Below are 11,720 nucleotides of genomic sequence, written 5' to 3' on the forward strand. Positions count from 1 at the left end.
GCTCCAACCAAGCACCCACTGTGGGATCTCACTGGCTGCAGTGGGACATGCAGAACAGTCATTCATTGACATACAGTGAGCTGAAGGAAGCACATTTATTTGGCTGCTCTAACAGACGCCATAGAGAGGTGCGGATACACCGACATTTGTGACACGTGGCCCTCCTGCTTGCTGTGAGTTCTGGAGACGGCTATCAACCACTGCTGAAATGTTACTCCAGGGCTCTGTGTTCTCCTCCCCCATGGAAGGTACACACACAATTCACACATTTTGCAATTATTTTTTTTTTTCCCTTTTTTTTTAGTGCTTATGAACAAAACAAAAATGAATCATTGGCAAGCACAAGGAGAAATGGGCAAAGAAGGGGAAGAGAGGGAAAGAGCAGATGATATTTCACCAACCCCCAGCACCCTTAGGCTCCCTCTCTGCCCCAGAAATGCCCCAGCCTTGCAGAGAATCGAGTGCAGATGGGAGGGAAAAGAGCTGCTAACAGTACAGAGCTGGTTTGATGAGGATGAGGGAGGATTTGCAGTCCCCTTTGCACAGGCTGCCCCACGTCATGCCACCCTTGAAATTCAGCCGCACGGAATAACAGGACGAAAACCACCACCCGCCCTCATAGCTGTAGGCGCAGTTCCTACTGTAGTTGTCCTGATCCCGATCTTTTGTGGAGAACTTCATGTTGTCATGCATAGTGCTGGGATTGTCTGAAGTCATGGCATCCCCCGCTGTCCCACTGTAGGAGCCCAGCCGCAGCCGGTACCCATGGGCCTCATCCTCCACGCTGAAGAGGTTGTAGTCTGCAAACTTGATATTGTTTGCGTTGTCCGAGATGACGAATCTGACCTGGTAGACCTTCTGCTTGGCGATCTGGTGAATGTACTCGGTGCCCAGCCAGTATTCGCTGCGCACGTTCCCAAAGCCGTACTTGTAGGTGCTCCAGGACTCGGCCCAGGTGACAGGTGTGTCCCTCTGGTTCCTCTGGATGACCGTCCAGCCCCCGCTGGTGGTATTCATCTCACAGTACACCACGAGCTGGTGGAGGCCCTTTGGCTGGATGATGTAGACCCCGCTGTGGCTGCCAGGAGGGAGCTCACTGCAGTCCTTGGGCCAACCTGCAGCAGGAAATGTGGATGTTACATCTTACCTGACACAAGGAGACACCGAGCACATGGGATTACTTTTACACCTGTCCTATTGCACACACATTCCTGGGATGTATTCCTGCCATATGCCCACAGGATTAAATTAAAGTTTTGAAATGATCAAAGAAAGAGTTGGACTTCATGTGTTTCCAAGACAGGAATCAACCTCATGTGGACTCACAGGTCCCCACTGCCTTCTAACAGGATGCAGTGCAACCTTGTCCAGGTTGGAGTCGCTGCAGTGAATCCCACGTTGCCTGTTGGTGATGTATCACCATACAGGGAAATGCCAATCTGGACTCTGAAGCCACTTGCATGAAAGGTTTAGAGATTTGGTCATTGTAGAAACCCTGGAGAGGGCCTATGATTAGGACAAACCCCCTGGGTTTACCCAAGTGACTCTTTAGGGATTTCCTGACTTGTTTCATTTGATCACAGACTTTCAGTTCTCCAGAATGGAACCCCCTTATGCAGTGAATAGGGGTTCCATTCTGGAGAACTGCACAGACAAAATCAGGTAATAATCAGCCATCACAACCCAAAGGCAGATAATAAATCATTAATTTCCAGTTTGGATCTTCAGATAGAAAATTCTCTCAGCACGTATTAAGTGCAGAACGTGGCTGGTGCCAGGGTCTATCCAGGATAACAAGCTGTGGCACCTCTGTTGTTCCTGGGAGGAACAAGTGCATACAAAGGGCCGACAACTCTCCTCTGGGCTCTTAGTGAAGGTGAAATCTTGTGAGCAGATGTACTTCTTGTGCAGACTTACCATGAACTGCTGGTGGGCGTGGGGCAACGTCTCTCACCTGTCGAATGTGGGGGTCCCCCTCATCTGAATAGACAAGAGAAGAGGAGAAAGGAGTGAGTGTAGAGAGAACGGATGTCAGATGCCTGCTAGGAGAAAATGACCCTCTCCAGATTGTGATCCTGTTACTGTGGCTACTCCTCACTCCAGAGGGACGTTCCCTGCAGGTATTGGGGCCACCAGCACGTGGGGAATTCCCATGGGGCAGGTGCTTCCTTGATGAGAAGGGTTTGAGCACCCTGTGCATTAGAGGGACCCCAAAAGGTGATAGCAATACCAGGAAGGTAGTTGCTAAGTTACAGGAGGAGTCAGGAAGGGACAGAGGCAGAAACGGGATGAGAGGGGAAAGAAATGTTAGAGTGGCCACAGAAAAACTGGCTCTGGTGTCTGGAACAGAAAGAGGGGCTCTGAGGGGAATTTGAATGCTGTAAGAAAAAATGGCTCGGAGTGAATGAATGCAGTTCTCTCACAAGGGCATATTGTGTATGTCCACAGGTGAATCTGTCCCCTCTGTAAACCCAGATGCTCTGGGGTTCAGACTAGTGGGCTCAAAGAGGGGCTGAAGAACTTGATGCCATGTAGAGGATGAGGTGGGCTACTATAAGAGGACTCTGGAATAACTCTTGTCCCAGCAACACAGCACACATTGTTTTGGCATTGTCCACACACATAGAGCAATGTTGAGTCCATCCTCCATGACACAGGGCAGGAGCTGGGGTGGGCTGGGGCACAGAGCTGCATGGCGTCTGATCAAACATGACCTTGTCTGCTTCTCCCTCTTACACAGGAATACTTACCAGGTTGGACGGGCTCTGGGTGAATATTCATAATCTCATCCATTGTTCCATTTAAGAGATGCAAGTTTTTTATGTCAAAGGCAAGAGGTGCTGCCAAGGCCAGCAGGGAGGTAAAAATCAGGAGACAAAGGTACTGGGTAGCTGAAATGAGAAGAAATTGGGGGCAGGGAGGCAAAGAAGAAAAAGCACATAACTCTTCAGTTAATTCTACTTGACTCTTGCAGTGTAAAATAGGAAAATTAAATTCTTTGTGAAGTTTCCTCTTGGAGTTGAAAGTCCTGTTTCACCCAGATAGCAAAACAAAAGTCATCAGAAATCCCTGTGAAAACCAAGTGCTGGGGCTGGACAGTGAGCAGGGAGGGGGAATCTTCTTTTCTCTCTGCTCCTATCACCCCTGACAGATGATGAATGTGACTCCTTCCTTCAGCTGAGTCACAGCTCCCCTGTTTTGCCCCAGGCTGCTGAGTTCAACAGTGTTCCTTGAGGTGGTGAGAAGGAAGATGTTCAAGGCAGAGCTCCATCCTAGAGGTGAACATCTCTTCCTGGGAACATCAGACTGTCCCAGCCTTTGTACTGCGTTCTGCAGCTCTTCTAACCACTCTCCAAACAATTCAACTGCTGCAGAGCATTTGGTGATTTGTGTTTAGGGACATGTGTAAAGACATCTTGTCTTAGGGCCACTGGAGAAGTAATGCTCCTCCTGCTGCCCCATGAACGGCCATGGAATTCCAGCAGGAAGGAGATGTGGGAGATAAAACAGTCACTGCTGGGTGTGCTGTGGACAACTGTGTGCATTCAAACAGCAAATCCCCACATCATAATGCCTCTTCAATAGTGCTCCTTAGAAAAGAAGATCTAAAAGAGCAAAAATCCATGTCCTTCACTAAGGTATTTTCTCTGCAGAACAGACCATTACAAGGAACATCTGGCCAATTGTTGGCTTGTACATTGGGCCACCTAGTGCTCTGCCTGCACACAGCGTGCCCCAAACAAAGCGTGCAGCTCCTGCTCCAGCTCCCACCCAGGGGAGCAGGGGCACAGCAGGCGTTGTGCTGGGACAGCTGAGGGAGCAGGGAGCCCTGCGCAGACCTGTGCCCGGGGACCCCTCCCTGCCCAGCCCACACTCACCCATACTGCCTCCAAGGGGACCCTGCGGGGCTGAAGCCGGGCGGATTTGGCCTGTGGGAGGGGTGTGCGGCCTGAAAGTTATAGTGCTCTGTGGGTGAGGGGGTGGGAACACGAGACCCAAACTGCAGCACTTGTCCCCTGTTCGGCAACAGCGCTAGTGCTTTGTGCCTTGTTTGCTTTCGTAGTGAAGTGACACGTCCTTGGGCAAAGAAGGCTGCATCTCACCGAGGTGAAGAGCTTTCTTCAGATGCAAAGCAAATAGCAAGTTGCCAATGAGACAGTGTCTTGGAACAGCTCTGACGTAGGCAGCCTGGCTGCCCCTATCCCCCACCTCCCCCCTCTGCTCGCAGGGTTTCCCCAGGGAATCACATCCTCTGAGCACCTCCCAGCATTTCTGCATGTAAGTAAACACCCTGATGGCATTCCCCTCCTGGATGGAAATCAAATGTCAGGGTATCAATTGCTCTCTCCAGAGTAGGTGTTGAGCCCAGCAGCCATAGGGAGCCCATCTTGGCCCTCAGCAATGAGGCACTGTAGTGTTCCTGACAAGCGGAGCTTTTTTCATCTAAGCACCACATTTCAAAGAGTCCCACTCCAGCAGCCCAGCGCTGCCCTTGTGCAATGTGTGGTACCCTCAGCTGGACCCATTGCCCCTGCAGCTGTGGGAACCGGGGCAAAATGAACATGGAATAATCTCAGTTCAAGCCTCTCTCTGTAAATAGGAGCACTTACAACATGGATTTCTTCAAGAAAATTCTTGTCGGTCCTTTTTCTGTGGATCGGTACCACAGAGAGAAGAGCAGGCAAAGGGGCAGCCTTTGTGGCCTGCACAGCCTGGTGGGTGCAGAGAATGCGAAGCCAAGTTGTTCTCAGGGGTCCTGGGATGAGAAGTAATGGATCTAAGCTAGAACATGGGCAATTCAAGTGAGGGACTATCTATAGCATGAAGTTGGTCACATAGTAGAACAGGTGTCTGGAGAGGTTGTGAGTTTTCCCTCCTTGAAGGTTTTCACGTCTTGACTGCATGAGGACATCACCCTGTAGACCTGCCTTGAGCAGAGAGGTCAGACTGTCACTTCCACTCTAAACGAATATATGACACTGTGATTCTGTGGCTCTGGAAGTCCACAGGGACAGGGTGAGAGGCAGCAGACACAAGGGAAACAAATTACAATTAGAAGGAAATTACAATTAGATTAAGAAAATATTATTTTGAGGTTCTTCAAACACTGCCATTGCACTGGATTTATTGAACCCCATGTGGTTCTCCTGGACACATGGCTCAGCCTGCCCAGGTCTCTCTGAATGGCATCCTATCTCTCAGCCATGTCAAGGTGTCACCCACAAACTGCTGAGGCTGAACTCAAGCCACTGTCAGTGTCACTGATAGAGATATTTAAGAGCACCGGTGTCATTACTGACCCCTGAAGGGCACCACTCATCGCTGATCTCCATAAAGCACCCCTGCTCTGTTGTGGAGGTCAGACCAGCAACATTCGTAGCTTGTCCTACTCTTGGTTACCCCTTACTTCTCCAGTTCCTTGACGGGCACTGCTTCCCCAGCCCTGCTGCTCAGATTGTGCAGACTGCAGTGCCAGAAGATGTTGCACATGCCGACACCAGCTCCAGCTCAATGGCTTCACCAATCAGTCTTAAAGCCTGTGGGTGGAAAGTAAGCAGGATGGCCTCTTGAGGATCTGCACTCATCTTTCTGACGTCACCTTTGGAACTAGACAAATAGGAAACCTAACTTCACCTCTCTCGCCAGTTTGTTTACGTCCTTAGAAAAAGCTTGGTCTCTTCACTTCACTTTGATCATGGCTCTCCAGAAATAACTCCAAGTGGGCAATTCACATGTAGTGTTTGTGTAATGTTAAGAGTCAATAAGTGAAATCTCTCCACGTGGGAGTATTTTGTAATTCTCTGGCTAGAAGGGCATGACTCCCTTCCCCTGTGGGCCTTATTGTGCTGTAAAGGGATCTGAAAGCTTCTTGAGTCATGGTCTGCAAGCATCCCCTAGTGCCTCTACAAACAACACGTGTGAGCACAAGTGGGAGAGCACAGTGCCTATAAAGTCACCATGCACAGCCTGGCATGGGAGGGTGAGCCACTGGGTTCCTGCTCTCTGCTCAGCTGTGCTGTTGCAATGGGTGAGTTATCTTCCCAGAGCTAAGCTGCATTCAGGTGTGCTGCTGGGTTCAAACCAGACCTGCATGGGGTGAGTATACAAAGGCACAAGGAGAGCAGCAGGACAGCTGCCACGGCCTGGCCTGGGTGGCACCATGATCTTAGAAGGGATGCAGTCCAAAGCAGTAGGTGACATACGTCCATGGTGGCACCTTATACTTTTTTCAGGCTACCTAAGCCCTGTCCTTTTAGTATGGAGCCCTGCATTTCAGTTTGATCCTTTCCCCTCCTGATCAGTGATGCCCTCTTGATCAGCACATGTGGCACTTGTGGTTGCACAGGGGCCCTTCCCCACCTGGGACTGGCATCTCCCTCAGCACTGAGCTGATGCAGAGCGTGGGGTTGTATTGGTGGCCACCAACAGTCCAGTGGTGTGGGCTCATGTCACCATGTGCACACAAGTGATTTTCTCCTGTCCACCCAGTAGCTGGTGTCTGTAGCATGGGACTCATCCTCTGAATCTTGGTCCTGCAGCTCTGCATTCCCTGGTCAGAGCTTCCAGGCCACCGAGGTGCGGGGGGCTGCCGAGGGGTCCTGATGGTGCTGCACCCTTCCCTCCCCAGGGCTGCAGTCTGGGACACGTCAGCTCCATGTGAACCTTGTCCTCCTGCCCGTGGTGGGGGTGATGCTTCTCCACTATGTGAGTGCAGGTCCAGGAATGCCCACTGCCAGCTCACGGAGCGGTGAGTATGGATCCGACTGGGGGAAGCGGCACCAAGGGCAGGAGAGCTTTTGCTCTCAGATGCTAGATGCTAGACAGGCTATCATGCAAGCAGACTGGTTGAGGCACAAAGCAAGGACTCCTCAACATACAGACTCCTGAGCTCTTGTGAAGTAAACAGCCTGACCCATGTCAAGGCATCCTTTGATAGCTCCAGGCTGAAACTGAGGGGCTTCTGCCTAAACAGTTCCATCAGAGATCCTCCCAGTACTGAATTATTTATTTACGTATTTATCTGTAGCTCTTGTTGATCTGGGAGACCTTTTTCCCCCTCCATCTTGGCCAGATACATCAGCAGTTCCAAACACAAGAGCGAGTCATGGGCAGGGTGCTCAGCAGGGCCACTGTCGGGGGCCTTTGTTCTCCCTGTAGAAGAACCATTGCCAGTGCAGAAAAGACCACAAATAAAAGTATCCCTTTTTGTGCTAAGTCCTTACTCTCTTCTAGGAGCATCTTGTTGCCCACACTGACTCATACAGTCCTTCTCTCTCCCACTCTGCTCTGTTTGCTGCAGTTCCTGTTGCAGGGTTCCCCGCAGACTGCAGCCGCCTCCGCAAGACCAGCCCCAGCGGGGTGTACGTCATCCAGCCAGCACGATCCCCTCCCCGTGTGGTGTGGTGTGACATGGACACCGAAGGCAAGGGCTGGACTGTTGTCCAGAGAAACTCTCATGACACTGAGCTCGCGTGGAAGCAATCCTGGACCACCTACAAGTACGGCTTTGGGAACGTGCAGGCTGACTACTGGCTGGGCACTGAGTACCTGCACCTGCTCACACAGCAGGGCACCTACAAGGTCCGCTTCGTGGTGCGGGACAAAGCCAACGTCACTCACTACGCTGAGTACGACATCTTCAGAGTGGAGAGCGAGAGCAGCGGGTACCCGCTGAGGCTGGGCCGATTTTCTGGTGAAGGGGACGACTACCTGACCGGCTACTACCCCAAGAAGGGCGGCATCCACGACAACATGAAGTTCAGTACGGTGGACAAGGACCAGGACCAGTACAGCGGGAACTGCGCCAGCAGCTACGGGGGGTGGTGGTACGACAGGTGCCAGAATGTGGTGCTCAATGCCCAGAAGTACATCCTCTGGCCGGGATTCTGTGATAAAGGCGACTGCACATCATCCCTCATCCTGGTCAAACCCACTGATGTGTGCTGACTGTGTCAGACGTTGGGGCAGCACCACTGTCCTCAGCCCAGTGCCCCATTCCTATGCCTTCCAGCCCCGTGCCAGCCCCGCTGGGTGCCCTGTGCCACCTGCAGCTCCTGCACGGCCACCAGCTCCAACACTGCGGCTCTGGGGCTCAGGAGCGGTCTCCTGAAGCTCTGGACACATGGGCAGCTTTGACCAGTGCTGCTGTGTTGGCTGGCACCAGGATGCAGGCACTGCTTTGGGGTGGGTGAAGGGGAGAAGTGCGCGTGCCCTTCTCCATGCAATCAGCATCTCCCTGCTTTTCTCCTCAGTCCCAAAATTGCTTCCCACACTGTGAAAAATCAGCTACAATAAACCCCAGAGCCAGACTTCGCTGCCTCCTGTCTCCTTGCTGTATCAATAATGGGAATAAACAGAGGAAGGACCACTCTGTCCAGTCCCCAGGACCTTATATGGCAGACCTTATAGAGGGTGGGTGCATTATATGGTGTTCTCTCAAAGACCTCCTCCCAGATAAGGAGATACAGCCGCCCAAGTGGCCCCAAACCGCTCCAGAGCACACACAGCACATCTTTCCCATGGCTAGTGTGCAGGCTGCTCATCCCGGCTCGTAGTCATATCGGATAGTGATTGTAGTTTTGAGCTTGCTGCTAGGCCTCCCGGAAAATCGCTTGAATCAGACAGCGTTCAGCACTGCCATTAGCCTGCTGCTGGCCCGGCTGCTGCTGAGCACAGCCCCAGCTTCTCCTCCAGCTGGGTTGGAAACAGCCGGGATTGTGGTCACCCCCTGCCGGAAAAGGGCTGACGGTGCAATGGTCAGACTGGAAGAGGAAGGGCGGGGGGGGGCGCATGCCATCATTCCCACCGCCCGCTTTAGGCTGTATGGCACTGCATTTTCTTTTTGAAAGACCTTCACTTTGAAACCCAACCCCCTTCTTTAAGTGCGAGTTTCGTCTTTAATTCCCCGTTTGTTTCATAAAATAAATAAATAAATTGCCCTCTGATTTCTTACTGGAACAGGAGCCTTAGGTCTGCTCCTGGCTAATAGCTGGCAACAGATGAAGGACATTTTCACATCTGTGCTGGTTCTAAAGCAGTTTTATTCTGCAGGATGAGCACAGGCTGCTCATGTATGTTCTGTCTGGGAGCGGAGCAGCACAGGTTGTGTTAGCTGGCAATGAAAGAGATTTTTCTACTGAAGCCTGTGACCTTCATCTATAACCTCAGAGCAGGAAGAGAATGAGCCCTTGCTGGGTCAGGAAAATCAAAACATTTATAATGCCTCGTTCTAATGAAAGTCCCAAAAACCCATCACAGGTGACAGGCCACGGACAAAGCAGTGAACCTTACTAATTTCCAGGAAAAGAATAAAGGAAAACAGCTATTGATATAGAGGAACAGCCCCATTCACGCCCAGAACCCCAGCCAGCAACGAGCAGTGCAGCAGAGCCCCGGCCTGGCTGTGTCCAGTGAGGAAGGGACGCTATCTGTACTGAGCTGGTCTGATGAGGATGAGGGAGGATGTGCAGTCCCCTTTGCACAGGCTGCCCCACGTCATGCCACCCTTGAAATTCAGCAGCACAGAATAACACGACGAAAACCACCACCCGCCCCCAGAGCGGGATGCACAGTTCTTCCTCGAAGTGTCCTGATCCCGATCTTTGGTGGAGAATTTCATGTTGTTATGCATAGTGCTGGGATTGTCTGAGTCCATGGCATCCCCCGCTGTCCCTGTGTAGGAGCCCAGCCGCAGCCGGTAGCCCTGGGACTCACTGTCCAGACTAAAGAGGTTGTATTCTGCAAACCTGATGTTGTTGGAGGCATCCTGGATGACGAATCTGACCTGGTAGACCTTCTGCTTGGCGATCTGGTGGATGTACTCGGTGCCCAGCCAGTATTCGCTGCGCACGTTCCCAAAGCCGTACTTGTAGGTGCTCCAGGACTCAGCCCAGGTGACAGCTGTGTCCTTCTGGTTCCTCTGGATGACTGTCCAGCCCCCACCTGCCACGTTCATTTCACAGTACACCACAATGGGGTGGAGCCCTGAGGGCTGGATGGTGTAGACGCCACTGGGGCTGCCAGCAGAGATCTCACTGCAGTCCTTGGGCCAACCTGTGTCAGGAAACAGGTGGTGGGGGATGTTACATCTTACCTGACACAAGGAGATGCTGAGAGCACTCCTTGGTTAGCCCAGACCAAGGAATGGCAATGGGGTTGGGGAGAGCACCACGATACCCATGGAATGCTCCTTACTGTTTTTCTTCAGAGTGTTCATTGAAGTGTTGGAGAAGGTTTTCTTGAAAGCATTTTGGGTCTGTGCAGGCACAGAGGGGCCTGGGATGGCTAAGACCAGCACACAAGCAAGGAGTGGAAGGCACTGGGTTACTAGAAAAGGGAAAAGATGTAAAAACATTGAGATGCGAGGTGGGAAACCCCCTGGCTCCAGCGCTCACACATGAGATGCAAGAACACACAACATATGCTGTGCTCTGTGCCAGACGGGGAGCCAATAGCCTCCAGTCCTCTGCCCAAGGGGTGAGCAGCTTGCCCTTTCTCTGTCTCCAAAGCCACGCACAAGGCAGGGTCAGGTACAACACAGCACCAACAGCTGACAGAGCCAGGTTCTCAGAGGAAAGCGTTCCTGGCCTCAAAGCAGGACCTGGCTGTGGTCACCAACAGGGCTGGCACGGAGCGGTGGAGGGGAGCGCATCTCTCTGCTTGTGCTGATGCCCCCAGTCCCCATAAGGGCAGAGCTCAGAGCTGCTCCCAGTGCCCCGCAAGGAGCCCTCCCCAGCCCCACACTTACCCATGGCTGCGGCACAGGGCTCCCTCTGATGCACAGAGCCGTGGGGCTGCAGTGGGAGAGTTGTAGGGCCCTCTGCAGTGGGTGGGGTGAGCGCGTCTGACCCACGCAGCCTCCTTTCTCCTGGGGGTGGAATCAAAGCATGTTCCCTTCTGACCCTCAGAAAACAGCCTGAGAAGAAGTGACTGTGGTGCCTGGCACACAGCTGCAAAGAAAACAATGTCTGTGCCAGCAAGAGTGCTCGGAATGCTCTCTGCTGTGAGTACTCAGCTCCTTAGATGAAATTCTCACTGGGAACGGCATAGCTGGGAGCTCTGAAGGGTGCTGCCTTTGAACAAACACTTGGATGCCAGTCCTCATCCAGCGGGGAGAGCAAACACTGGGGAATGGAGAGACCTTGAGTGGTCATGGTGAGAATGGAGGGCATCCGAGGTGCCAGGAACTGGACGAATCCACAGGTGAATGGGGTGGGACATGGGGATCTGAGAGCACTTAGAAGGCAACAGATGGGATTGGAGGGTACACAGGAGGTATGGTTTGGGTGTGAGGAATGGCAGGGGCCGGGTTGTGCATGGAGGGCAGCAGAGGAGATCCAAGCACACATGGATGGGAACTGTGGTGTTGCAAAGCATGGGCTGGGGCAGAGAAGGGCTGTAGTTTCCCTCCTCCTTTTCGCCTTCTGTTTGCTTTCCTCTAGTTTTTGGATGCTTCCCACAGGTGCCAGCCAGTCAAAACTGGTGGGGAGTGGCCATGCAGTGACACCTGACAGCCCCCCAGCAGCTGTGGGTGCATCCCTCAGTGCACAGGAACTTGTCCACATCCAGCTTGCTCAACTGTTCCCTGACCCAATTCTTTCCACCAAGGATGAATCTCTCACTCAAGAGATCTCAGTGCGGAAGACAAGATGCGACTCAGTGACTTGCTTGCTCCATTTAGGAACAGCCCCGGTGCATTAAGCTCTATGGCAGCAGCAGTG

The 11,720-nt window shown here is 52.4% G+C and overlaps 3 protein-coding genes across 4 annotated transcripts; 1 reads left to right on the forward strand and 2 right to left on the reverse strand.

Moving 5' to 3' along the window:
- Positions 1–81: 81 nt before the first annotated feature.
- On the reverse strand, positions 82–4,029 carry LOC107322599 (fibrinogen-like protein 1-like protein). The gene is made up of 4 exons (XM_015880783.3): positions 3,879–4,029; positions 2,751–2,891; positions 1,918–1,980; positions 82–1,115 (listed from the first exon to the last, which is right to left on the reverse strand). The coding sequence occupies exons 1-4, from the start codon at positions 3,880–3,882 to the stop codon at positions 487–489; spliced, it is 837 nt and encodes a 278-aa protein (XP_015736269.1). The 5' UTR covers positions 3,883–4,029; the 3' UTR covers positions 82–486.
- A 1,844-nt stretch (positions 4,030–5,873) lies between these two features.
- On the forward strand, positions 5,874–8,309 carry LOC107322600 (fibrinogen-like protein 1-like protein). The gene is made up of 3 exons (XM_015880785.2): positions 5,874–6,028; positions 6,629–6,748; positions 7,301–8,309. Exons 1-3 carry the CDS (start codon positions 5,959–5,961, stop codon positions 7,945–7,947), a joined length of 837 nt encoding a protein of 278 aa, XP_015736271.1. The 5' UTR covers positions 5,874–5,958; the 3' UTR covers positions 7,948–8,309.
- A 712-nt stretch (positions 8,310–9,021) lies between these two features.
- On the reverse strand, positions 9,022–11,516 carry LOC146757421 (fibrinogen-like protein 1-like protein). 2 transcript variants are annotated; one of them, XM_085522420.1, is made up of 3 exons: positions 10,748–11,516; positions 10,195–10,326; positions 9,022–10,053 (listed from the first exon to the last, which is right to left on the reverse strand). In XM_085522420.1, the coding sequence occupies exons 1-3, from the start codon at positions 10,749–10,751 to the stop codon at positions 9,425–9,427; spliced, it is 765 nt and encodes a 254-aa protein (XP_085378546.1). In that variant the 5' UTR covers positions 10,752–11,516; the 3' UTR covers positions 9,022–9,424. The 2 variants fall into 2 exon arrangements, with proteins under 2 accessions (XP_085378546.1, XP_085378547.1); XM_085522421.1 differs by having other exon boundaries at positions 10,177–10,326; positions 10,748–11,016.
- Positions 11,517–11,720: the final 204 nt, after the last annotated feature.

The sequence above is a fragment of the Coturnix japonica genome, chromosome 22 (assembly GCF_054131305.1).
Source record: "Coturnix japonica strain WE chromosome 22, WE-NBRP24, whole genome shotgun sequence".
In the NCBI taxonomy this organism is placed as follows: Eukaryota; Metazoa; Chordata; class Aves; order Galliformes; family Phasianidae; genus Coturnix; species Coturnix japonica.

Coding starts and splice junctions, on each gene's coding strand:
- LOC107322600 (XM_015880785.2), top strand. CDS start 5,959: ATGCACAGCCTGGCATGGGAGGGTGAGCCACTGGGTTCCTGCTCTCTG. Junction 6,029..6,628: donor CAGCTGTGCTGTTGCAATGG/GTGAGTTATCTT, acceptor TTCCCTCCCCAG/GGCTGCAGTCTGGGACACGT. Junction 6,749..7,300: donor CACTGCCAGCTCACGGAGCG/GTGAGTATGGAT, acceptor TGTTTGCTGCAG/TTCCTGTTGCAGGGTTCCCC.
- LOC107322599 (XM_015880783.3), bottom strand. Junction 1,981..2,750: donor CCCAGAGCCCGTCCAACCTG/GTAAGTATTCCT, acceptor TTGTCTATTCAG/ATGAGGGGGACCCCCACATT. Junction 1,116..1,917: donor ACGCCCACCAGCAGTTCATG/GTAAGTCTGCAC, acceptor TTCCTGCTGCAG/GTTGGCCCAAGGACTGCAGT.
- LOC146757421 (XM_085522421.1), bottom strand. Junction 10,054..10,176: donor CAGTAAGGAGCATTCCATGG/GTATCGTGGTGC, acceptor TTCCTGACACAG/GTTGGCCCAAGGACTGCAGT.